Here is a 25,189-nt window from a genome sequence, read left to right on the forward strand (position 1 = left end):
GGCAAAAAGCTCTACCTGCATAGGAAAAGTTTCCCAAAGTCTTGGAACTCATTTCACTCTGGTGCTCTTTCTAACCACTTAATACAATGAGTGTTGCTCTAAGCAGCAGCATGGCTCAAACATTCAGATTCCCATTATTTATATTAATGTATATATATTTAGAATTTCAACTTTTTTTGAAGGAAAATTAGAGCTATTCTAGTGGTCATAAAATTTTCATTCAATAGCTCTTTCAGTTTTTATTCCACAGATTAATTTCATTTTTTCATTTTCAGTCTAATATTAAAAAGATGTATTGCATTTCATAGTTTAAGCTTACTGTGAACATTTTTCTTATTTTTGTTACTTGTAGAAGTTTTAATACATGTAGAGTTTGCTTGAGGAGCTTTTTAAAAATATCTTGCTCAAAGTGTTTCTCTGGTAAAGCTCCCTTAAGTCAGAAACAAAACTTTGGGTCAAAAATACAGAATGTGAATTTTGGGTGTAGTAACCAGCTTGGTTAACTGAAGCATTTTAATATAAACAGAACATGAGCCATACCATACTTGTAACTTAGAATTTTCTAGTATTCATATTGTAAAATAAAAATGAATTGATTTTAGTGTTATATTTTATAAAATCCAACATATTAAAATATGATTATTTCAACTTGCTGTTGCTATAAAATACTTTTTGAGATGTGTCACAGTCAAGTTCCTTGAAAGGTTATTGACATCTTGTTCTACTTGCGTGTTTCTCAAGGTATAAATTGTAAAAGTTAATAAGAAGCAAACTCAACCAAAATAGAAGCAAGGAGACTTGAATGGGGTTTCTTTAGCCCTAGGACAATAGCAGAGTCCAACAACAACAAGAAAGACTTCTTCTTGCCTGGCCAAAGCTCAGCCAATGAGAGACGGTCAGGACTCAGCCAATGAAAAACCGTGCACTCATTGTTTACTACAGCCCTCCCAGCTTCCCTTCCCCTCTTTAAAAGCGTTCTCCTCTTCTTACTGTGTGAGGACTTGTATGTGGATCACCATGGTTGCAGACCACAAATCAAAATTCTTTTTTTTTTTTTCCTGGAGAAATAATTGGTAGTCTGTGTAAGTCAACAAAATGAAGTTCAGCATAGGAAGTAGTAAGTGCTAGTCTCACACCCACGGAGTTGCAATCATTTTTTGTGCCAAATCTAGATGCATTCCATATTTTTCACTTTTTAGATTTTTACTATCTTCTAATTATTTTAGCTTGTTACCAGAAAAGCCATATAGTTATAGATAAAAATATAGAAGCAAACACAGATGTAGGTATATATGCATTTTCCTCACAAATTTACTTAGAGGGACTATTAACACTTTAAATTCACATGTTTTCTGTTTAAATTGATCTATTAGTCTGTCATTTTTAGATATTCAATATTATAAGGGACTATTGTCATAATTCAGCTTCTACATTAAGGTATGATAATTTGGAATAGTTTCCCTTTTTTTTAACTGAAAAAAAAAACTTTTTGTTATTGTTCTTTGTGATGTTTATATTTTATTTAATGCCCTGGTCTTGGATCCCTTCTAAAATATAAGACATATAATGGCAATAAATTTGTGGGTTTTCTAGTCTCTTTTCCAGTACCAGTTTTTTTTTGTGCTCAGCATCAAAAAACACTCTTGAAATCCAGAAAAGTAAAAGGCAATCAGCACAATTACCCTATTTGAAATGTACAATGAACTCATTGTTTTTGTTTCTTTTGTTGTTAGAAGTTTTGTAGTCTTGTTAAGATATAACTTCATGGTTTTGTTTCTTAGAAATGTATTTTCTATTTCTTTTAAGAGAGGTACCTGAGACAATTTCCATCCTAGGATAGGAATGATTAGAAAACTTAAAGACACATACTTAGGAACTAATGATCTTTTCATGAAAATTTTTTTATTCTACATGAGTGAATTCCATTAGATCTTTGAGAATAATGCAATTCTTTTGATTGCATCATTGAAAGCTTGTTTCACTTACTTTTTTCTCAAGGTGTAAATGAAAGGATTCAGCATGGGAGCAATGGAAGTAGTGAGCAGTGTCACACCCTTATTAACAGCCTTTGCTGAAGGTTTAACATAGGTGAAGATACAGCTTCCATAGCTGATGGAGACCACGATCATGTGGGAGGAACATGTAGAAAATGCCTTTTTCCTTTGCTGGGCAGAAGGGAACTGCAAGATGGTCTTGAGGATGTACACGTAGGATAGAACCACACACACAAGTGTCCTGATAAAGGCCAACACAGCACAGACTATGACCATCTGCTCCATGAGCCACGTTTCCGAGCATGAGATCTTTAGGAGGGGGGCTGCATCACAGACAAAATGGTCACTGACATTGGAGTCACAGAATTCCAGCTTTAGGCCCAGGCTGAGTGGGGGGATGATGATCAACAAGCCAGCCAGCCAGGAACCAGTGATGAGTCTCCTGCAGACCGTGTGGTTCACGATGGTCACGTAATGCAGGGGTTTGCAGATGGCCACGTAGCGGTCATAGGCCATGGCGGCCAGGAGGAAAAACTCAGTTACAGCAAAGAGATCAGTAAGAAATAGTTGAGGAGCACAACTGTTGTATGTAATTGTCTTATCACCTGTTGCTATGTTGTACAAGTATTTGGGAATACAAGCAGATGTAAATGCAATTTCCAAGAAGGAGAAGTTTTGTAGGAAAAAGTACATGGCAGTTTTGAGGTGAGAGTCTGCGGAGGTGAGGGAGATGATGGTCAGGTTCCCAGTGACGCTCAGCATGTAGGTGAGAAACAGGAAGATGAAAACCAGAGTCTTCAGCTGTGGCTCATCTGTGAGTCCCAGCAGGACAAAAGTTGTTACTGTGTGGTTTCTCATCACTGAGTCCTGCCTCCTACTCAGTCTGCATTTATGATTCAGAGACATTTGATATGAGGAGAGCGATGCTAATATCACATAGCAGTAATTAATCACTCAACAAACTACACAAAACCATCTAATATGCAAGTTAAAATTTGGTTGTAAATATTATAATAGTAATTATTCCTAGGTTCCATCAAGGTATGTTCTGGTAATTTCAAGGTATATGTTTTAAAAAATCAGGTTTCTTTATCTATATCACACTCCAACATGAATCTTCTTTTTCATTGCTTTTTATTCCCAAGTTATGTTTCATTTTTATTGGCACATAGGATTGGAATTGCTTATTTAGTTATATTTTACAGCTAACTGATGCAAAATCCTAAAAACAGTTCTTAAACTTCCTAAATCTTTCAATTTTTTTTCATGGTATTTTGGTTCTTCTCAAAGTGCAAGTGTAATATAGATAGTTTGGGGCTTACTATATAGGCTTTCCATATTCATTGCTTGAGATCTGAGTGCTAGCATTATTACAATTTTTTAAACTTATGTTTTCTTCTCTAAAAAGCTTTCTCTTCATTCACCTCTTCCATTGTCTCTCCCTCATGACTTTCTCACTAAAATTTATAATCTTTGTTATTATTGTGCAGAACACAGTGTTTCAGCAAGAAATTAGTTGTTTACAGTGTTAAGATACATTGGGTATGATAAGATTATATGTCATAATCATAATTGTTTATAACTTTTGACCTGTTGGGTTAAGCTTTATTTTTTTGTCTTTAAAAATTTTTTATTATAGTTTATTCACAATGCTCTATCAATTTCTGCTGTACAGCACAGTGACCTGTTGGGTTAAGTTTTAAACATTCCAACATCTTGGTACCAATGTCATTAGGTACAAAAAGTTCAGGTTTGGAATATAAGTTAGATTCCGCAATCACTGTTTGTGTTCCCTGTGATTCAGTTTTTCATCTACGAAGTGGAAATAATAACATTACCCTTTATATGCTATTAAAATTGAAATCTGTAAACATCTGAATTATATAAACACTTTTAGAAGTGCTTAATAAGGAGTTCCCGTCATGGCGCAGTGGTTAACGAATCCGACTAGGAACCATGAGGTTGCGGGTTTGGTCCCTGCCCTTGCTCAGTGTGTTAACGATCCGGCGTTGCCGTGAGCTGTGGTGTAGGTTGCAGACTCGGCTCGGTCCTGCGTTGCTGTGGCTCTGGTGTAGGCCGGTGGCTGCATCTCCGATTGGACCCCTAGCCTGGGAACCTCCATATGCCACGGGAGCGGCCCAAGAAATGGCAAAAAGACAAAAAAAAAAGTGCTTAATAAATAATAAACATATTATCATTCCTTCAATGTCCTGATTCACAGTGATTTTCCTTTTGTTATTCACCATGTATTCATTCTTCACCACTTTGTAAACACACTTTTATCCCCACCATTCTAATGAAACAATTTTTGACCAAGTTTATCAAAAACTCTTTTTTTGGAATGAAATAGTGGCAGATTTATACATGAAATGTGTACATTTGACCACAAACTACTCATAATATTTTCTCCTAACTTATCTTACATTATACCCATTGTTTTCCTCCTACCTTGTTATTTATGTTTTCTGGTTGTTTATCTTCTTGATTGTCTCTTTTACGTTTCTATTTCTCAGTCTTTTAGTTCCTTTAATGTAACAAGTACACGTGGAGGATATATTCTTAAACTCCTAATTGCTTAATTTCCAAAAAATAATTGTTCTTTGTAATCTTGGGAATGTAGGCAGATGCACCTGAAACATAAAAATGTCTACCTTTCCCTCCTTTATTTTTCCTTTAATTTCTTCTAGTCAAGCTAATAGATTTGGCCGACTATTAAACTAATTACTTTATCTATCTGGAGAAAATTTCCCTCTGAGAGTGCTTATTCACTTTTCTCTATTCAAAGCCCACTTTCACTTGGGATGCAAATAATTGGTCATTGGTTTTTAGATTAATTATCTATTTTGGAACTTCATGAAACTCTAATATAAGGGCTGGTTGTCATTTGGAGCAATCAATTCCTAAACAAGGGATATCTTTTGCCATGCAGGGCAGTCACAGCTACAATGTTTAGCCACCCAATCACAAGGGTAAACAACCAGTGCACTCAGAACCATTCTGTACCCGTATAACCAGTCTCTCTTTCACTTTCATTACAGTTTTTAATAGATTACATAATATATTCAACACTTAATTATAAAATAGACTTTGTGTTAGGTGATTTTGCCCAAGTGTAGGCTAATGTAAGTGCTCTGAGTGTTTAAGGTAGGCTAGACCAAGCTATGAAATTCCATAGGTTAGGTGTATTAAGTGCATTTTCAACTTAGGATATATTCAATTTATGATGGGTTTTATGCAACCCTCTTGTAAGTTGAGAAAGATAAGTTCTACCCTGAGATGGTACACTGTTTGGAGATTAAAGTACTTTTAAACTAGAATAGCATTTATAAATCACTCAGCTCTGTATGTATCCAATGCCAAAAAAAAGAAAAAATGGCAAAAATATTAAGTCAAAATTTCCACTTGAGGAATAGTTGTATATTCAAGAGGTGCCAGAGACACCTTTTTTATTTTTTAAATAATTTTTTATTTTTAAATTTTAAATATTTTTTAAAATCTCCCCCTTTCTTATTTTTTAAAACAAAGGCATGAACTTCAGTCGAGAGTTGCCAAATGTTTCAACCGTTAAGTTTAAAGAGGACTGGGAAAGACAATAACAGCAGAATCAGAAGTAGAGCAGACACAGCAAGATTAATTAGCATAGAAGAAAGAGATTTGTGACCCACAAAACTATCAGTACTAGAAAACAAATCAGATGCTCTATTTTGAGCACCGAAGGCTTGTTCCCCCGATTCATATCCAATATTTCTTGATGTAATTTAAAAATATACAATCCAAGGTCAGAATGATTCCAAACTCCCTCAAGATGATTTTTAATTTTATCCCAGGTGTAGCGAGATGTATTTACCTGGAGAGGAGTAACACAAATCCATTGAAAATCCATGTGACAACGAAGAGCCAATTTAACTTTAAGAGAAATTATCCTGTCCCATTGCCATAACTGCCTCTTCTAAAGCATCAACCTTATCATTTAATTTTTTTATCAATAATTTCTTGTGTAGTTAGAGCCAAAGTAATATTTCTAGACAATTGATCGGCAAAAGTTGCAGTATGTACTTGTTTTGTTAGAGCAACAGCCGATACTGTTAAGGAAGTAATTATAGAAATTAAGGCAGTAATTCCTAATATAAGAGCAGCAACAAATCGTTTGGTTCGTGTTAACTGCTTATTAAGTAGCTGTAATGCCCTTAATCCCTGATTATCATACCAATCACCAGTAATATTTACAGGAGCCATTACATATGGAGGCTGTCTTACAATAAGCATAAACTTATAATTACCAATATTAGGACCAATACAATTTGTCAAAGTACAATTATCACATTGAGTAGTATAAATATTTTCTTTTTTACAAATTTTTACATCAAAAGATTTTGAAAAAAGAAAAGCATAAGGAGCTTGTAAACGAGCTTTTACAAAATAAGCATCTTTATTATCAGGTCTGTGTAAAATCACAGGTTTAAGAACAGCAATCGCTTTCCATAAGTGAGGTTGAATTTTATGCTGATTTCCAAACGGAGCAGTAAGAATGGGAGGCACCCATCCATCATTAGTGATTTTATTTAAAGCGATGGGTTTAGGTACACTGTTGTCATTCCATCCACATTTAACTTTATTTTTGTTTAAATATCCACAATAGTCTACTTGCAGATCTGAAATATACCATCCTTGTACTTGCCAATAACCTAAAGACCAAGGTGCCACGGCATCTGTTTCTGGACGATGAAGATTAGGCCTAGTAGAATTATACATACACTGTTTCCAAGGTGGAAACCAAGTATTGAAATCAATTCCATCCCAAACTCTTTGAGACCTAGAGTCCTCAGACCATGGTATACAATCAGGATCATTTAAAGGATGACGATTATGAAGGGGCTCATAATTTGAAATTTGGATAGGATAACTATAAACACTATTAGGTTCAGTTCCAGGGCTGAGAAATACCAGTGACCGGCAAGGATGAGTTTTGGGACCTTTAGCAACAGGCAGTGCACCTATAGCAACCATACCTGCTGTTTGAGTAGGTATACAGCCTGGGACATTAGTAGGTCCAAGACCATTAGGAGTTAATGGTAAAGCAAAACAAATCGGCAATGCATGAGAGCTTCCAAAAAATAAGTAATTAGAGGAACTAGCCATAGTAATTTCAGAAGGAGGAGGAGGAAGCCCCGGTCCCCCTAACAGGTCAGACTGGTTTGTATGTACTTGAATCATTTCATTATCCCAAGTAACAGGCTGGAAGCTAGGCGGGTTGGGAAAAAAGGCCCAATATGAGTGAGCAGAAACATTATTTGTTTGCCAAGCAAGAATTAGGAGCATAGCAAGAAACATAGTTGTAGGGTTTAACTGTTGATTTTGAGCTCTCACCAGCCCCTCAGCCTCTGGTAGGTGGTTGAACAGTACGTGCCACTCTTGCAGGGCGACCTGGTCGTTGGCGGTAGTGGTTGAGGTTTAAAGCTCTCAGCCCTGTGGAAAGATATCTTTGTATTCGTTCTTTTTGGAGTCTCCTTCTTTCTGTCTCATTAGGATAGCATTTCATTTTTGTTGGTCGTGGAGGTGACATGTCTAGTCAACTGGTCTGGTATCCACATGGGTGATGTGGTCTTCAGCAATGCAGGTAAGACCTTTAATGACAACCCCTTGAACTTTTAGATCTTCAAAGGGCCTTCGGGTAGAAATTTCTTGAACCCAAAAGGCTAGATCACTTGATCCAAATCCTTGGTTTCCTCAAGGAGCACTTAGTTCATGACAGTGCCTTCTTTTGGAAACCATGGACATTGTTCCTGCACAAAATGTAAAAATCTAGCAATCTGAGAGTAACTTTTACACCTCTTTTATTCAACATACGAAGTAAGATGTCAATGAATAACCATCTCTCCTTAGATTCCATATGACCCATCTTTTATATTCTTGCAAAATTACTCACCCCTACTCTCCCTGTCTAGACCTGCAGAGGGGTCCCGGGCACCCCAGGTGAGAACCTAACCGTCCCAATACTTACTTTAAATGCTCACCCCTTCAGGTCCCTGTCCCGGCACCACTTGCCGGAGACCAGCTCCAGCAGCCAGGGAGTGCACACCCTGCCGGGGATGGACGGTGTCCACACGGAGACAGCCTCTTTGTCCCTTCTTTCAGGGCGCTGAACTGCTCGAATTTTACTGGTATAGGTGATTGTTTATATAGTTTAGTTGTGGATTACATCATAGTTTCCAGATTTTATGGCACAGTAGATATACATTATGTTCTAAGAATTTTTTTAACAAACCAAAATTAATGGGCATAAAACATCATGTGTAAATGGATACAAAACATCATGTGGAAAAAACGTCATGTGAAAATAAGGAGATTCGGTACAAAGCATCTTGTGGTTACTACCTATTATTATGTTAAGTTAATTGTTAACAGCCAGAAAGGTCACAGACATAAGAATCTGACATTAACAAAGTTCATTTTTAAATTAAAACCTAGGGTAAAAACTTCAAAGTATTATGGCAAGGGGACAGAATAAGAAGTTATTTTTATTTCTAAATCAACCAATCTATTAAAACTTAAAAGCTTCCCAGGAAATTAAAAACAAGATTTATTATTATTATGTTTTTCACCATGAATAATGCATACCTAACCTATTTTTGACCTATTGTGTACCCCAAAATACCTAACTCTAAGACCTGTTGTTACTTATAAAAGCTAATGAATATAATTTCTTATTTTAACTAAATTAGATTTGAATGGGGGGAATTCTACCAGGGTAAAACTCGTATTGTTCTATTATTTTTCCAGTTTATTGAGTCACAAATTAATATAGGAAAATAAAAAAAACAAAATAACAGGAGAGACTGAATCATCCAAGAAATAGTTTCCATTCTTGCGCTGCTAAGCAGCCCCTTCGTTTTGTTGTTGTTAGGTCAGCAGGTGAACCTTATTGTCTTCTAGGGCCTGTCCTCAGAATTGGGCCGTACAGGCAGGCATTTCCTTGTTCAGGAACCTGCCCTCGGGATTGCACCATTCAGACAGGCCTTTATCCCGATCAGGAGCTAGCCCTCGGAATTGTACCATTCAGGCAAGCTCCCTTGCTCGGCTCCTTGTATCTTCTTGGCTCCCTGCAAAGAGGAATAGTTGTATTTCATTGATTCCACTTTTGCCTTCCTGATGCATCTCTCAGTAGGGTATTATAACCAGAAGCCAGACACTTTGTTTCTCTAAATTTTGGTGATATATGTCTACAGAATTTCCCCCCCTCAATTAACACAAGCTACATACTAGAGGTGTGCTTCAAATGTTTTCAAAATTGAATCAATGCTCGCCCAATGGAAATTTTCCTACAATTTGTGCTATAGCCTTCGTTTCATTTATTATGTGAAAAGTTTTGGTGTACTACTTATAACGTTCCCTCCATATTAAGGTGGGGTAGTGTCGGTTCTGATCATGTGGCTAAGTTCCAGAGTTAAATCTTAGAAGTGAGCGTCAATATCATAGAGAAGTAGCCTGGACTTGCTCATGGTTTGCATGAGAGCTAGGATGCACACATGGAATGTTGGACCACACTTACAAGAGGTCATCTTGAGATGCAGTGAGGAATCATTTCTGCAGCCCACCTTCCTCACTGACTTTTCTTCTTCTCAGTGTACAGAGACCTTTGCTTATCGGTGGCAACTAATGCAGCCCAAATGAATCTGAGTCATATTCAGTTATAAAACCATTTTTCCTTCCAGTTATTAAAATTTTATTTCCTGGAGTTCCCATTGTAGTGCAGCATAAATGAATCCAACTAGGAACCATGAGGTTGAGGGTTCGATCCCTGGCCTTAACCCCTTGCAGTGGGTTAAGGATCTGGCATTGCCATGAACTGTGGTGTAGGTTGCAGACGCGGCTCAGATCTGGTGTTGCTGTGGCTGTGGCGTAGGGCGGCAACAACAGCTCCAATTAGACCCCTAGTCTGGGAATCTTCAAATGCCGTGGGTACGGCCCTAAAAAAGACATAAAGACCAATAAATAAATAAATAAATGGGTGAATAACATAAAATTTATTCTTTTAAAATATATAATGTGGTGGATTTTAGTACATTGATAGCATTTTTTTAATCATCATTATAAAATGTTTTAGGATGTTTTTATCACTCCTCAAAGAAAACCATTAACAGTCACTTCCATTTTCCTTACTTCTAGTTGCTGGTAACCAATAATCTATATTCTGTCTCTACAGAATTGTCAATTCTGGAATTTTTTCATGAATGAAATAAGATATGCAGTCTCCTGTGACTGGCACTTTTACCTAGCATAATGCTTTCAAGGATCATTCATATTGTAGTATGTATCAATCTTCATTTTTTTTAGAGAGATAATGTCCCACTGTGTTGATATATCACACAGTTTATCCATTCATCCAGTGATAGGCATTTTTTTCATTTTCTGGCTAATATTATGAATACTACTACTCTGAACATTCAGGTTCAAGTTTTTGAGTGTATATACATATATATATTTTATATGTATATATTTTCAATTCTCTTTGGTATGTACTAAAGAGTAGTAGTAGGTCATTTTGGTTACTCTATGTTTAATTTTTGAGGAAAAATTACCATCCCAAAATTACAAAATTTTATTCCAAAATTGCAGTACTATATTATGAATAGTGAGCCATGAAAGATTGTTGCAAAATCCTCATATCCTTTACAATTTTTTTTTCTTTTACGGCTGCACCTGTGGCATAAGGAAATTCACTGGTTAGGGGTTGAATCAGAGCGACAGCTGCTGGCCTATGCCACAGCTCAGTAAGGAGGGATCCAAGCCACATCTGTGACCTGCACCACAACTCACGGCAACACCAGATCCTTTAACCCACTGAGCTAGGCCAGGTATGGAACCAGCATCCTCATGCATACTGGTTGGGCTTTTTACCCCTGAGCCACAACAGGAACTTCCTGTCTGTCTGGGTTTTTTTTTCAGTTTGCTTTTGTCATCCTAGTGTGTGTGAAGTGGCATCTCATTGTGCTTTTGATTTGCATGTCCTTAATGACTACAAGTGTTGGTGTTCAGTATAATGACTTGAGTTATGTATGCTGTGAAATGATTACCACAGTAAGTTCAGTGAGCACCCATCATTTCATATAGATACAAAATTAAATAAATAGAAAAGAGATACTTGTTCCTTGTGATGAGAACTCATTCTCATTCTCATCACATAAATAACTATAAATAATGTGTTCTCATCACATAAATGAATAAATAAAAAGAGAATTCCTTCCTTACTCTCTTAAGTTTCAAGCACAGCATATAGCAGGGTTACCTATAATTGCCATGTTATACATTCCATCCCCAGCACTTATTGTTTACATAACCTATAGTTGTACTTTTTGACAACCTTCATCCAATCCACTACAAATCTTGTCTCTTTATCTCTGAGATTTTTCTTTGTTTTTTGCTTTTGTTTTTTAGATTTCACATATAAGTAAGATTATACAGTATTTGTGTTTCACTGTCTGACAACTTCTCTTAGCATAATTTCCTCAGGGTCCATCCATGTTGTTGCAAATGGCATGATTTTCTCCTTTTCTATGGCTGAATAATATTCCATTGAAGAATGTGTAACATGTACACCTTCAAGGGGTTTTCTTCTTTGCATGTTTTTATTTTCAGTGAACTAGTTTTAACAAAATAAAGTGTAATTTATTTTTTTTTCACTTGGCAATAGACATTTGATATTCTATCATTTTGTAGATAGAAATCCATTTGAAAAAAAGTTTCTTTATTTACACCCCTATATCAAACTCTCACATAAAAGTGGGATTGTATAATCAGTGTTTGATTTTGATTTTTTCCTTTGTCTCGTTCTACATGTGATTATTGATGATTGCATCACTTAGTTTCTGTTTCAGATAAACTGAATTAAAACTTGTCTTCCTTTAATATTCTATTTGCTTAGTAACTATCTACAAATAAATAAATGTTTCTACAATACATAAGTAATCTGTAGTTAAACACATACACATTCTCATGTTAAAATTTTCCAACCAAGAATATTAACGGCCTTTCTTTTGTTTTGTTTTGGTTTTTTTTTTTGCCATTTCTTGGGCCGCTCCCGCGGCATATGGAGGTTCCCAGGCTAGGGGTCAAATCGGAGCTGTAGATGCCAGCCTACGCCGGAGCCACAGCAACGCGGGATCCAAGCCGCCTCTGCAACCTACACCACAGCTCACGGCAACGCTGGATCCTCAACCCACTGAACAAGGGCAGGGACCGAACCCGCAACCTCATGGTTCCTAGTTGGATTCGTTAACCACTGCGCCACGATGGGAACCCCTCTTTTGTTTTTAATTTTATATTCTTTTAAGAGAGTCCATGCATTCTTTATAGTACATTTACTATTATGTTAAATTTATTCCACTGTTATTAAAATTTTGACTATCATGACTAAAATAAAACTTGCTCATTTATTTCCTGTTGCTTATTTCTATCACCACCTACTGCTTTTTAAATAATTTCCATCTCTTTCAGCTAGGACATCAAATTCCATTATTAATTCCCCTACTTTCCAATTCGAGTTTCTTGAGTTTTCTGGATCTATAAGAATGTCCTCAGGTTAAAAAAGCAGCTATATCTAATTTCATCAATTTTAAGACATCAATTTTAAAACATACTATGTATCACTATTGAAAAGAAAATGTTGCCAGGTAAACTATGAACAATAATAGATGTCATTCATTGTTTGACATATCCTGATTTCAGAAAGGCAAAATGTGAATAAAATAATTTAAAATCAGAGATAATAATCAATAGTGTTTATTTATTCTTTCCAATATTTATCCTGATTGTTTTGTTTTCTAGAGCTATTATATCCCCAAGATCTTCCAATAAAATATTGGCCATTTCTATGTTTTACTCATCGCATTCATTCAGGAAGAGTTTACCTATGCTACTGGATTTTTTTAAATAATTTGTTTCATTTCCTACCCATAAAAGTTAAAATTTACACTTACTATTTTTAATTTTTTACTTTTTCAAATTTAGTAGCATATGTATAAATTCCTCTCTTTGGGGCTAGCTTACATTTTGTAAATAATAAATATAGTTAAGATGAAAGAATTCCTACTCAATAGCAGGAAAGCAAACAGCCAAATTGGAAAATAGGCAGAAGACCTAAATAGACAGTTCTCCAAAGAAGGCATACAGATGGCCAACAGGCACATGCAAAAATGTTCAATATCACTATTTATTAGAGAAATACAAATCAAAACTACAATAAGGAACCACCTCACACCAGTTAGAATGGCCATCATTAACAAATTAACAAATAACAAATACTGGAGAGGGTGTGATGAAAAGGGAACCCTCCTACATTTTTTTGTGGGAATGTAAATTGGTATAACTAGTATGAAAAATAGAATGGAGGTACCTCAGAAAACTAAACATAGAACTACCATAAGATCCAGCAATCCCACTCCTGGGCATATATCTGGACAAAACTTTCATTTTAAAAGATATGCGAACCCCTATGTTCATTAAAGCACTAGTCCCAAGAGCCAAGACATGGAAACAACCTAAATGTCCACTGACAGATGACTGGATTAAGAAGATGTGGTACATAAACACAATGAAATACTACTCAGCCATAAAAAGAACACAGTAATGTCATTTGCAGCAGCATGGATGAAATTAGAGACTCTCATACTAAGAGAAGTAAGTCAGAAAGAGAAAGAAAAATACCCTATGATATTACTTATATCTGGAATCTAAAATATGGCACAGAAAAACCTATGTACAGAACAGAAACAGGCACACAGATGTGGAGAACAGACTTGTGGTTGACAAGGGGAAGAGGGAGGGAGAGGGATAGACTGGGGGTTGGGGTTACTAGATGCAAACTATTATATTCAGAACGGGTAAGCAATGAGGTCCTACTGCACAACACAGGGAACCATATATCCAGTCATGTGTGATAGAACGTGGTGGAAGATAATAAGAGAAAAAGAATGAATATGTATATTTATGACTGGGTCACTTTGCTGTAGAGCAGAAATTGACAGATGATCATAAATCAACTATATTTACTCTAATAAAAAAATTTAAAAAACCACAGACTTCTTTTACTACAGCTTTTCCAGTGTTTCAGATGATTTGTGATGGTATGCCTTCATTGAAGTGCTTTCCAGATATTAGTTAATTTGTTAATCAGTGAATCCTTTCCAGCAACTAGTTAATTTGATAAAAATAACTTAATATCTCAAAAATCATATTTGTGTATTTTTTTAGCTCTTTATATCTATCATTTAAATGCTTATAACAGAATTTGGATTACAAAAGCTTAATTTGTGTTAGATATTGTCATCGGCTATAAAATACACTGGGGAATGTTTTTCTCTTGACTCACAGCAGAAAATACTTTCCAAAAAAAAAAAAAATGTAATCTTTCTGTGAAAATGGGCCTGGTTTTCCAATCCAAATTTCATTGAATATGCAGCTCTTATTTCACCAAGTGCTCCAACCGCACTAATCCTGAGACTTCAGACCTAAATCTCTGTGAACTGTAGTGCAATCCAAGCTCCCGTAACCCCTGTCTATACTCTCCTGAGCACACTTTCCTTTCATAATTATTGCTCTACTTTTCATTGCATCTTTATTTCTGAAATCTTCAATTTACAACTTTTCAATGATTTCAGCTATGCACACAAAGGGATATTTTTTAAAAATTTATTCAGTATTTCTGTGTGTTCATAACAGATACATAGATTTTCATCTATTTTCTCAGTATTGAGAAATGCTGTTATCTTTTCTAAATATTTTAAATTATATGCTTGTTCACCTACTTTAAACATTTACATAAAATTCCTCTTATTACATGTGTTTACATATCATTTGTGTGTATATTTTAGAAGAGCTACACAAATTTTTACCCTATATTTTAATGAGTTGTGATTTTATTGTGTTTAACTAATATTACGAATTTAATTTCCTTCCAAAATATTTTTTAAAGAAATTGACATATAAACTATTGGATACTGATTTGAATAATGAAAATACAAAAATGGCTTTAGCAACGCTTAATAGAATCTAGGGATGAGAAGTATTGAGAAAATTGATATGACCAGTGTAATTATTAAAAAATAACTTCAAAAGATTAAAAAAAGATACAAACTTCAAAAATATTCAAAGATTACAAACTTCAAAAATAGAATATTATGGAGTTGCTGTCGTGGCACAGTGGTTAACAAATCTACCTAGGAACCATGAGGTTGTGGGCTTGATCCCTGGCCTTGCTCAGTGGATTAATGATCCGGCATTGCTGAGAGCTGTGGTGTAGGTCACAGATATGACTCAGATCTGGTGTTGCTGTGGCTCTGGCATAGGCTGGCAGCTACAGCTCTGATTAGACCCTTAGCCCGGGAACCTACATATGCTGTGGGAGTGGTTCAAGAAAAGGCAAACACACACACACACACATACACAAATAGAATATTAGTGGCCATTTATTCTTGACTTGAGATGATATTTTAAAAATATTATTTTCTTTTACTTAGTTGAGACCAAGGCAATTCTTTCGATTGAGTCTTTAAGGCTTTCTTCACTTGTTTCTTAAAGTATAAATGAATGGATTCAAAGTAGGTGAAAGAGAAGTAACAAGCAGTGAAACAACTTTGTTAATGGTCACTTCTCCCTTTGCTGTAGGATTCATGTAGATGAAAATGCACGTTCCATAGGTGATGGAAACCACAATCATGTGGGAAGAGCAGGTCGAAAAAGCCTTTTTCCTTTGCTGCACAGAAGGGAACCTAAAAATTGTGCTGATGATGTAGGCATAGGACAGAACTACACAAGTGAGAGTCATATTCAGGGTCAGCACAGCACAGATTATAACCGTCTGTTCCATGAGCCATGTGTCTGAGCATGAGATTTTCACTAAGGGAAACGCATCACAGCCAAAATGATCAAGCCTGTTAGAGTCACACAATTTCAGATTTAAACCCAGGCTAAGTGGTGGGATTAAAACACACAGACCAGCCATCCAACAAGAGCTGATGAGAATCCCACAGACTCTGCTGCTCATGATGGTCACATAATGCAGGGGTTTGCAGATGGCCACGTAGCGGTCATAGGACATGGCGGCCAGGAGAAAAAACTCTGTTACTCCACAGAGGTCAGTGAAACACTTGAATGGCACAAGCGTTATAGGTAATGACCTTGTCACCTGTTGCTATGCTATATAGGTATCTGGGGATGCAAGAAGATACGAATGAGATCTCCAAGAAGGAGAAATTTTTTAAGAAAAAGTACATGGGTGTTTTCAGGTGGGAATCCACAAAGGTGAGTGTGATGATGGTCAGGTTTCCAGTTACACTCAGTGTGTAGGTGAGAAATAGAAAGATAAAAATCAGAACCTGTAGCTCAGGGTCATCTGTCAGTCCCAGCAGGATGAATGTTGTTATTGTTCGGTTTCTCATCACTGACTTCTGACTTCTCCCCAGTCTGTAGATGATATTCAGAGAAATTTGCTTAGAGATTACAGATCATTTTTACTGATTTAAAATTTAACATATTCCAGGTTTTATACTTTGTTACATATAAATGTATATATTTACATTTTATGTCTATCCTGTGCTTAGGGTTTTCCCATATGAGTAAGCAGATTTTTGGGGAGGTATAATTTTATGAGTAGCACAAATGTCTTTTTACTCTCAAGAATTCTCTATTCAAGGAATTCCTGTTGTGGCTCAGTGGGTTATAAACCCAAGTAGTATCCATGTGGGTGCAGGTTTGATCTCTGGCCTCTCTCAGTGGGTTAAGGATCTGGCATTGCCATGAACTGTTGTGTAGATGGCAGATATGGCTCAGATACGGCGTTCCTGTGGCTGTGGCATAGGCTGCGCAGCTGCAGCTCCAATTGTACCCCTAGCCTGGGAACTTCCATTTGCCATAGGTGCAGCCTAAAAAAGGAAAATAAAAACAAAAAAATAATTTTCTACTCAGAAACTGAATCATGAAATTTCAACTTTGATTTCATGTCTTTTCTTGAAATTTTGGGTCTTTTTCAAAAAACAGTGACAGTATAACTCGGGTTCACCACATAGACTCTAGAGCAAAAGTTGAGATCTTTGTTCCAAAAAAATTTTTGTTCATTGGTTTGTTTTTCAGTTAAGTGTGCTTTATTCTTATTAAAGGCATAAACCCTGCTACTCATCCTCTACTCCCTGTTACACAATCATCCCCACATTTTTTCCTGAATATTTGCAATACTTTTGTTGAGTTCATGTGTTACCTCTACTTCTCTTCCTTCTTTCAATCAAGGAACTACCTTCACTGATGCTGCATAATAAGGACTCCAAAGGCTCCTAGCATACAATCAGTATTTCAGATCTTGAGGTTTTGTGACCTCAGTGAATGAAATATAGTTCCCCTTTGTATACCTAGTTTGTTGGTTTCATGAACTGATTCACTTTATTGTTTCACATATTGCATTCTCTTCTCACTGACCTTGGGGCAGAATTGATTATGACTATTTACCCAGGTCACAATGTTTCCAATAGAGAGAAAAATCACTAGCTGAGGATTATGCCTCACTCAAAAGTTAGAATTTTCTTAAGACATTTATTCTCTTTTTCAACAACTATCAAGTATTTGTATCAAATTGAGATGTAGAAGGGATATACATACATATACATTTCCAGCCCACCTACCTTCCTTTCATCTTTTCTCCTAATCTCTCGGGTGATAGGTGTTTCACTGTGAAATTGTACTCAGAACTTCAAACTTTGAGTAAAAATTTCAGATTGTATCTGTTTCTGTCCGAGACATTACGACTTATTCTATAATGGAAGATAGTAAACAAACTATCAAAAAGTGTGAGCATTTGTTTCCTGATTGTCCCATCTGTCAAACAAATGCTCAAAATGAACACAGGAATCGCTAATGAAAAGTTGTCATTTTAAGTGTATGAGAGGGCATTCTGATCTACTTCTATATACAGGAAGACACTACTTTTAATTTGAGGTTGATAGCTAGTCAAAGTTACCTTGAATATTTCTACATTCAGTTAGATACAGATTTTTAAAAACATACCTTATTCATAGACAACTCCCAGGCTATGACATTTATCTACACAAAGGAAATTCATTCTAAAAATTGACATCTCAAAATATAATCTTAAATACATAAAAAAATGTAAATTATTACTGCAATCCATTTTTTTTTCTTTCCAGAGTAAAATATAAGCTAGAACCTATGAAGGGAATCACAATCAAAGAGACAACTTCATCATACTCACTCTTCTGTTCATAAATCAGTGTCTGTTGGTTATTGAAACATAGCACAATTAAGACTACAATGTTAAAAGGTCATATTTTAACAAAGGTCTATATGTCTTTACTTCCATTGGCATGGCTGGAAATGCCTAGAACTCTCTTTGTTCACCATCTCCAACAAAGTGGAGACTTGTGTGGGATGGACTTAGTTCTATTCAAAATCTCCAAATATTTTCTTAACTATCGTCATCATTGAAACAAAAATAAATTATAGTAAGGGTCGAGGAACTCTCTCCACTGGTGGAGCGATGAATTCTAAAGCATCAGGACAGAGAGAAGCGCTTTTACACTGTAAATATGACTTTCCTTTATAATTTGCAAAAAATGCCACTGAGTAACAAAAAGCCAATAGTCCTTGTGACCTACAATCAAGGGTTGTTACTTAATTTTCTGAGTAATGAAGTTTGGGAAAAACACAAGTAACACAGGTGTCAGTGGGGATTGTGTCCTTGGAGACAGGAAGATGTTATAGCAGCACTTAACACAGGTCGGGAGGACAACTGTCATTTCAACTACATAGCTAATTTTAAAAGAAAACTTTCACAATAGTAAGGCATTTTGAAGATTTTAATTCTTTTTACATTAATAAAATCCTTTATTATATCAATGTTTTATCATTGGAAAATTTACTTCAGATAAGAAAAAGTTTATAAAATTACCCGTCTACTAGATACATAACAGATCTTATCCTTCCAAATATTTTTCTCTGAATAAACTGACTATATTATAAACATTATTTATGAATACATAAAAATTTGCAATCATATATTGTAATTGGATCCAAAGCATGCTTTCATGGTTGCACAACTATATGAATTTGCTTATTGTCACTGAATTTTATATTTAAAATTTGTAAAAAGGGTAGATTTTGTCATGTGTATTTCATGATGATAACAACTTACACTTTTATATATTTAAGCATACCTCAATTTATCACATAGTGTCAATTTCCTTTTTCTAATTATTCACCATTAATAATGTTGGTTCTGGAGTTCCCGTCATGGTGCAGTGGTTAACGAATCCGACTAGGAACCATGAGGTTGCGGGTTCGGTCCCTGCCCTTGCTCAGTGGGTTAGCGATCCGGCGTTGCCGTGAGCTGTGGTGTAGGTTGCAGACTCGGCTCGGATCCCGCGTTGCTGTGGCTCTGGCGTAGGCCAGTGGCTACAGCTCCGATTCAACCCCTAGCCTGGGAACCTCCATATGCCGAGGGAGCGGCCCAAAGAAATAGCAAAAAGACAAAAAAAAAAAAAATGTTGGTTCTATGAATATTTCAGCCATTTTAAAACCAATACCTGAATTATATGTACAACCATTTTTATTTTCTGAAATTATCAACCATTCTATCAAAAGTATGTCATACAAATATTTTTCATGTGTGAAAATAATTTATAGAAGTGAAATTTATTGATAAAATATTATTTTACTTAGAAAATTTGTATAATATTATAGAAGCCATAAGATTAGTTGAATCAAACATTTGCTACTATAATTAAATTTTAATATAAACTATTTTTATTTCAATACCTCTTCATACCTTATTCTTTTAAATATGTTATACATGTATTTTAAGTTTTTGAGTCGTTAAAAGTGTCAGTATTGATTTCTGGCATATAGTTCTTAGTTTTATATAGTCAAGTCTATCAAGTGTTTTTGCTCTTTAATTTTTAACTGTTATTGTGATATAATTGGCATACAATGAACTGCACTATTTAAAGTGTACAATTTGATGTTTTGCATATGTGTATGCTCAAGAAACTCTTGCCACAATCATGCTAATAAATATCCATCATTTCCCAAAGTTTCCATGGGCCCCCTTTTAGTCCCTTTTCCTGCACATCCCTTACTGCTGCCGCTCACAGCAAGTCACCCATCTGTTCTCTGTCATTAGAGATTAGTTTGCCTTTTCTAGAATATTATATGAACAGAATCATCAGTATATATTCATTTTTCAAAAAACATTTTTCACCTTTACTGAGGTACAAATGACAGCAATTATATGCATTAAGAAGTAAAATCAAATGGATTCTCATAAATATACATTGAAGAATACCCACCACAATGACGCTCATTAGCATTCATTGCCTCCGTTACCACAGCTTTTTTTTTCTAAACTGGTTTATTTTTGTACTTTAAATTTAATGCCATTTAGAATATAACCTGTTTGTTGTGTGAATAAAAAAATAAAACTTTTTCCTTTGAGATTTTTTTCATGTGACTGAAGTAATTATTAAATAAATCATGCTTTTCCTAATGAACTGAAAATTCTTCTTTATATAACAAGCAAAATAAGCCTTTATATAAAAATAAATGCTATTTATTATCTATACTTGCATGATCTCAAATGTCCTATTGAACATTTTGTTTTTTCTTTTTTTAATTTTCTGCAGCTGTTTTAATTGTAAAAATAAGTTTGAGCATGTAAGAAGATATTTTCTATTATTTGTACAATTAAAGAGTATTTCTGTTTTTGACAATTCTGAACAAATGATAGTCTACTGAAAAAGTGAATGAATTATCTTGACCTCTGTAGCGAAAAACATCAGTTTTGAACCATTGGTAATATAACTAGTGAAATTCTGATCTTTTGATCAGAACAGGAACACAGGTACAAAAGTAACTGGATCTGGGTCTAACATTTTAAATGCAATTAAGAATGATACTGCAATATATTTGGAAGTCCTGCCTTTTTGGAAAAGTCACAAATGACATTTTCACATTGTTCTTGATTTGCAGAATATCCTATCTAATGTACTTTTTAATGGTTTTTATTTTTTCCATTATAGTTGGTTTACAGTGTTCTGTCAAATTTCTACCATACAGCAAAGTGACCCAGTCACACATACATAAATACATTCTTTTTTCTCACATTATCATGCTCCATCATAAGTGACTAGATACAGTTCCCAGTGCTATACAGCAGGATCTCACTGCATATCCATTTCAAAGGCAATAATTTGCATCTATTAACACCAAGCTCTCAGTCCATCTCACTCCCTCCCCCTCCCCCTTGGCAACCCCAAGTCTGTTCTCCACGTCCATGAGTTTCTTTTCTGTGGAAAGGTCCATTTGTGCCATATATTAGATTCCAGATATAAGTGATATCATAGGGTATTTGGCTTTCTCTTCCTGACTTACTTCGCTTAGTATGAGAATCTCTAGTTCCAACCATGTTGCTGCAAATGGCATTATCTTGTTCTCTTTTAATGGCTGAGTAGTATTCCATTGTGTATACATACCACATCATCTTAATCCAGTCATCTGTCAATGGACATTTAGGTTATTTCCATGTCTTGGCTATTGTGAATAGTGCTGCAATGAATATAAAAGTGCATGTATCTTTTTCAAGGAAAGTTTTATCCAGATACATGCCCAAGAGTGGAGTTGCTGGGTCATAAGGTAATTCTATGAATAGTTTACTAAGGCACCTCCATACTGTTTTCCATAGTGGTTGTACCAATTTACATTTCCACCAAAAGTATAGGAGGGTTCCCTTTTCTCTGTACCCTCTCCAGTATTTGTTATTTGTGGACTTATTATTGTTCATTTTTTCTTATGTCAATGCCATATTAATTTGACCATTGATCTATAACATGTTTTGATATTATATAAAGTAAGTTTCTGTTCACTAGTATATTTTTTTATATGTGTTGTACTTTCATAAAATGTAATTCTTCCATAACAGCTTTGAGATAATTTCTGCAAATAGAAAAATTTTAAACTGAGTCTAATTAAAGTCGTGTTAGATCTAAATATTTAGAGTGGGCAAATTGGCATTTTTGAATGTAACACTTTGAATCCATAATAAGACCTATTCCTTGGCAGTCATATTGATTGCTTTAATGTAACAGCTTATTGCTGCTGTACTGTCACTGTCTTTGGTTTCCTTTTATCGCTTCTTCATCTAAGTTACTAAATGTTCTTATTAAGCCTGTAATTCTTCTATTATATTTCATTGACTCTAATTAAGTCCATGTCATTATTTCCTGTACTTTATTTAATGAGAATATGTTAGTAATTAAAATATGCACAATATTAAGATGGCAATCATGATAAGCCGCATTTACTTTTCAAAGAGGTAAAAATTTAGAATGTGGCTTTCCTAATTTCTAACTACAGTAGTTTTATAAATTCATTCTGATAATCCCACGTATTTTATGATTTATCTTATGGCATTTTGAAGATGCCATAATTCAGTGAAATGCTGAATATTAGTGATAAAAGTGAGCATCCTCATCTTTTGTTTCTCATTTGCTTGTTTTTAATTAAGTATAGAAAACAATAAAATTATGCAAATTTTATTTTTTTAGAAAATTTTACCTTATTTAATAGTCCATCATATTCTCATTTTACTATAAATTTATTAGGGATTATTGATTTTTATCCAGTGGTCATTTGATCAATTATTCAAAACCCGTATATAATGTCCCTTCCTTAATTTTTTGTTACAACAAAATTAAGCTGTATTTCATATATAAATATATACATACATATATATTTCTTTATCTATATACCTTTTACTGTCTCTATCTACCTATCTCCACTTTTGTATTATTGAAATAAATTTTGATTTAGTATACTTTTTGGCACGTTTTTAGATTCTATCTGAAAGAGTATCAGTGATTTTGTTTAATAGTTCATCTTATCACATCAAAACCAGATGTTTGTCAAAGATAAGACATTTTCATAAAATTCAAAGGGAGAGGTTTTTTTTATTGTTTGTGTAATTGAAATTGTAATGTGATTATCTAGTGTTTTGGCATGGTTAGTTTTGAAGTACTCTGGTTCTTTTATCCCTTTAAATGTAAATTTGATTTGCTTTCTTATATGTTTTATGGAAATTGATACATTTGTTTTCCATATTTTGAATTAATTTTTAAAATTCTGTTTTGCTAAAATGTTATTCATTAACTCAGGGTCTTCACATATTTTTATTGTTGTTGTTGAATTGCTATAATATAGCCATAAAGTTATTCTAATTTGCACTGCATTAATATCTATATTTTCTTTAAGATTTGTAACCTAGAGTCCTGTCATGGCACAGCAGAAACGAATCCAACTAGGAACCATGAGGTTGCAGGTTCAATCCCTGGCCTTGCTCAGCAGGTTAAGGATCCGGCGTTGCCATGAGCCGTGGTTGTAGGCCACAGACACGGTTCAATCTGGCGTTGCTGTGGCTGTGGTGTAGACCAGCAGCTGTAGCTCCAATTCAACCCCTAGCCTGGGAACCTCCATATGCTATGCCGTGGGTGCAGCTCTAAAAAGACAAAAGAAAAAGAAAGAAAAAAAAAAAGATTTGTAATCTTACACATTTTGCTCTCTCTGTTTTGTATTTATTCACATTTCTGAGAAGTTTGTCAGTTTTCTTGACATTTATAAAAGAATCAACTTAGAGATTTATTAATTATTTAAATTTTCCTAATCTTCTATTTTAGTAAGATCCAGGTTTACACACTTTGAATTAATTTTATGGATTTAAAATTTTATAATGAGCAGAAAGAAGCTGCTTTGTTTTCTGTTCCATTTGTTTTTTTATAATTATGAATATATTTATTGATGAATAATTATTTGATTTCTTCTGAGTATAGTTTTTTATATTTCTATTAATTATTATGAAGTGTCTCCATCTCATTGCTTATGAGAGTTCCAAAGGGTTAATTAGAATTTTTTATTTAATTATTTATGCATAGTATTAGCAGCTTATTTTTATAGAATTTGGGCTGTAAAGTCTCTCTCTTGGATAGAAAGAGGAACATAATAATAGCCCCCATGTCCTCATTTATGTCACATAATATAAGAAGAAATAGGAGAATTTCTTAGAGAAAATTGCTAATTTTACGAGTGGCCTTTTTTTTCTTTTTTCTTTTACTCTTGGGTCATATTTTTTAGTCTGGACTCTGTTTCATTTCTTTTGCCATTTGGAACCTGACACTTCATCTGCCATCTCCATATGGACTTTTAAACCCAAGTATCTGACCCATAATCCAAAAGCCTCCCCCTTTCCATCCTCATTTTTTTCTTTCCTGAGAATCCATGGGCCATAAATGGGATTATTTATCTTAATTTCTGGTAACTTTGTATCTTTGATATCTTGCAATTTCCCACATTTTAATTTTCTCTCTTAGCTATAGTCAAAAAAATACTTGTGAGATTTTAACCAATTTTTTTATTTTTAATTTGTTTTCCTAAAATGCCTTCACACTTCCTATTTGGTATCTTACCATAAAATTTCAATTCTTAGTTGAATTTTTGTAGAATTTTGTGCACATTTGAGTACAGTAATCACTAATATTATGCTTCCAGTTTTATGGAAGATTAAATAATTGTTTTTATTACTAACATAAAATTTAATTATATGGGATTATACTTATCCACAAATAAATATATGAGAAATATGCTTTTATTTTCTTTACTGAGACAAATCTCCTTCAAGAAATTGAGTAAAAACCTAAGGAAATAATTGAGTTCATTAAGATACAATGTAAATAAATCTAGGAGCTCCTGTCGTGGCTCAGTGGTTAACCAATCCAGCTAGGAACCATGAGGTTGTGGGTTCAATCCCTGGCCTTGCTCAATGGGTTAAGGATCCGGCGTTGCCATGAACTGTGGTGTAGGTTGCAGACTCAGCTTGGATCCCACATGGCTGTGACTGTGGTGTAGGCTGGCGGCTACAGCTCCGATTCGACCCCTAGCCTGGGAACCTTCATATGCCACGGGAGCAGTCCTAGAAAAGGCAAAAAGACAAAAAAAAAAAAAGATACAAGGTAAATAAATCTAAAGAGGATCAGAGAAATAAAACATAACTGAAATAAGATTATTAAATGATAAAGAAAATTATAAGTTTAAATAGAAAGGTTTAGCAGCCATTTATCTTTTAACTTTATTTTATTGATTACTATTTTCTT

General features: G+C 34.7%; 1 protein-coding gene and 1 pseudogene across 1 annotated transcript; both read right to left on the minus strand.

Moving 5' to 3' along the window:
• Positions 1 to 1,982: 1,982 nt before the first annotated feature.
• Positions 1,983 to 2,852, minus strand: LOC125131851 (olfactory receptor 6C2-like). The gene has a single exon (XM_047788598.1). It carries the CDS (start codon positions 2,850 to 2,852, stop codon positions 1,983 to 1,985), a length of 870 nt encoding a protein of 289 aa, XP_047644554.1.
• Positions 2,853 to 15,500: 12,648 nt separating this feature from the next.
• LOC125131597 (olfactory receptor 6C2-like) lies at positions 15,501 to 16,429 on the minus strand (annotated as a pseudogene).
• Positions 16,430 to 25,189: the final 8,760 nt, after the last annotated feature.

Source organism: Phacochoerus africanus, chromosome 7 (assembly GCF_016906955.1).
Source record: "Phacochoerus africanus isolate WHEZ1 chromosome 7, ROS_Pafr_v1, whole genome shotgun sequence".
Taxonomy (NCBI): Eukaryota; Metazoa; Chordata; class Mammalia; order Artiodactyla; family Suidae; genus Phacochoerus; species Phacochoerus africanus.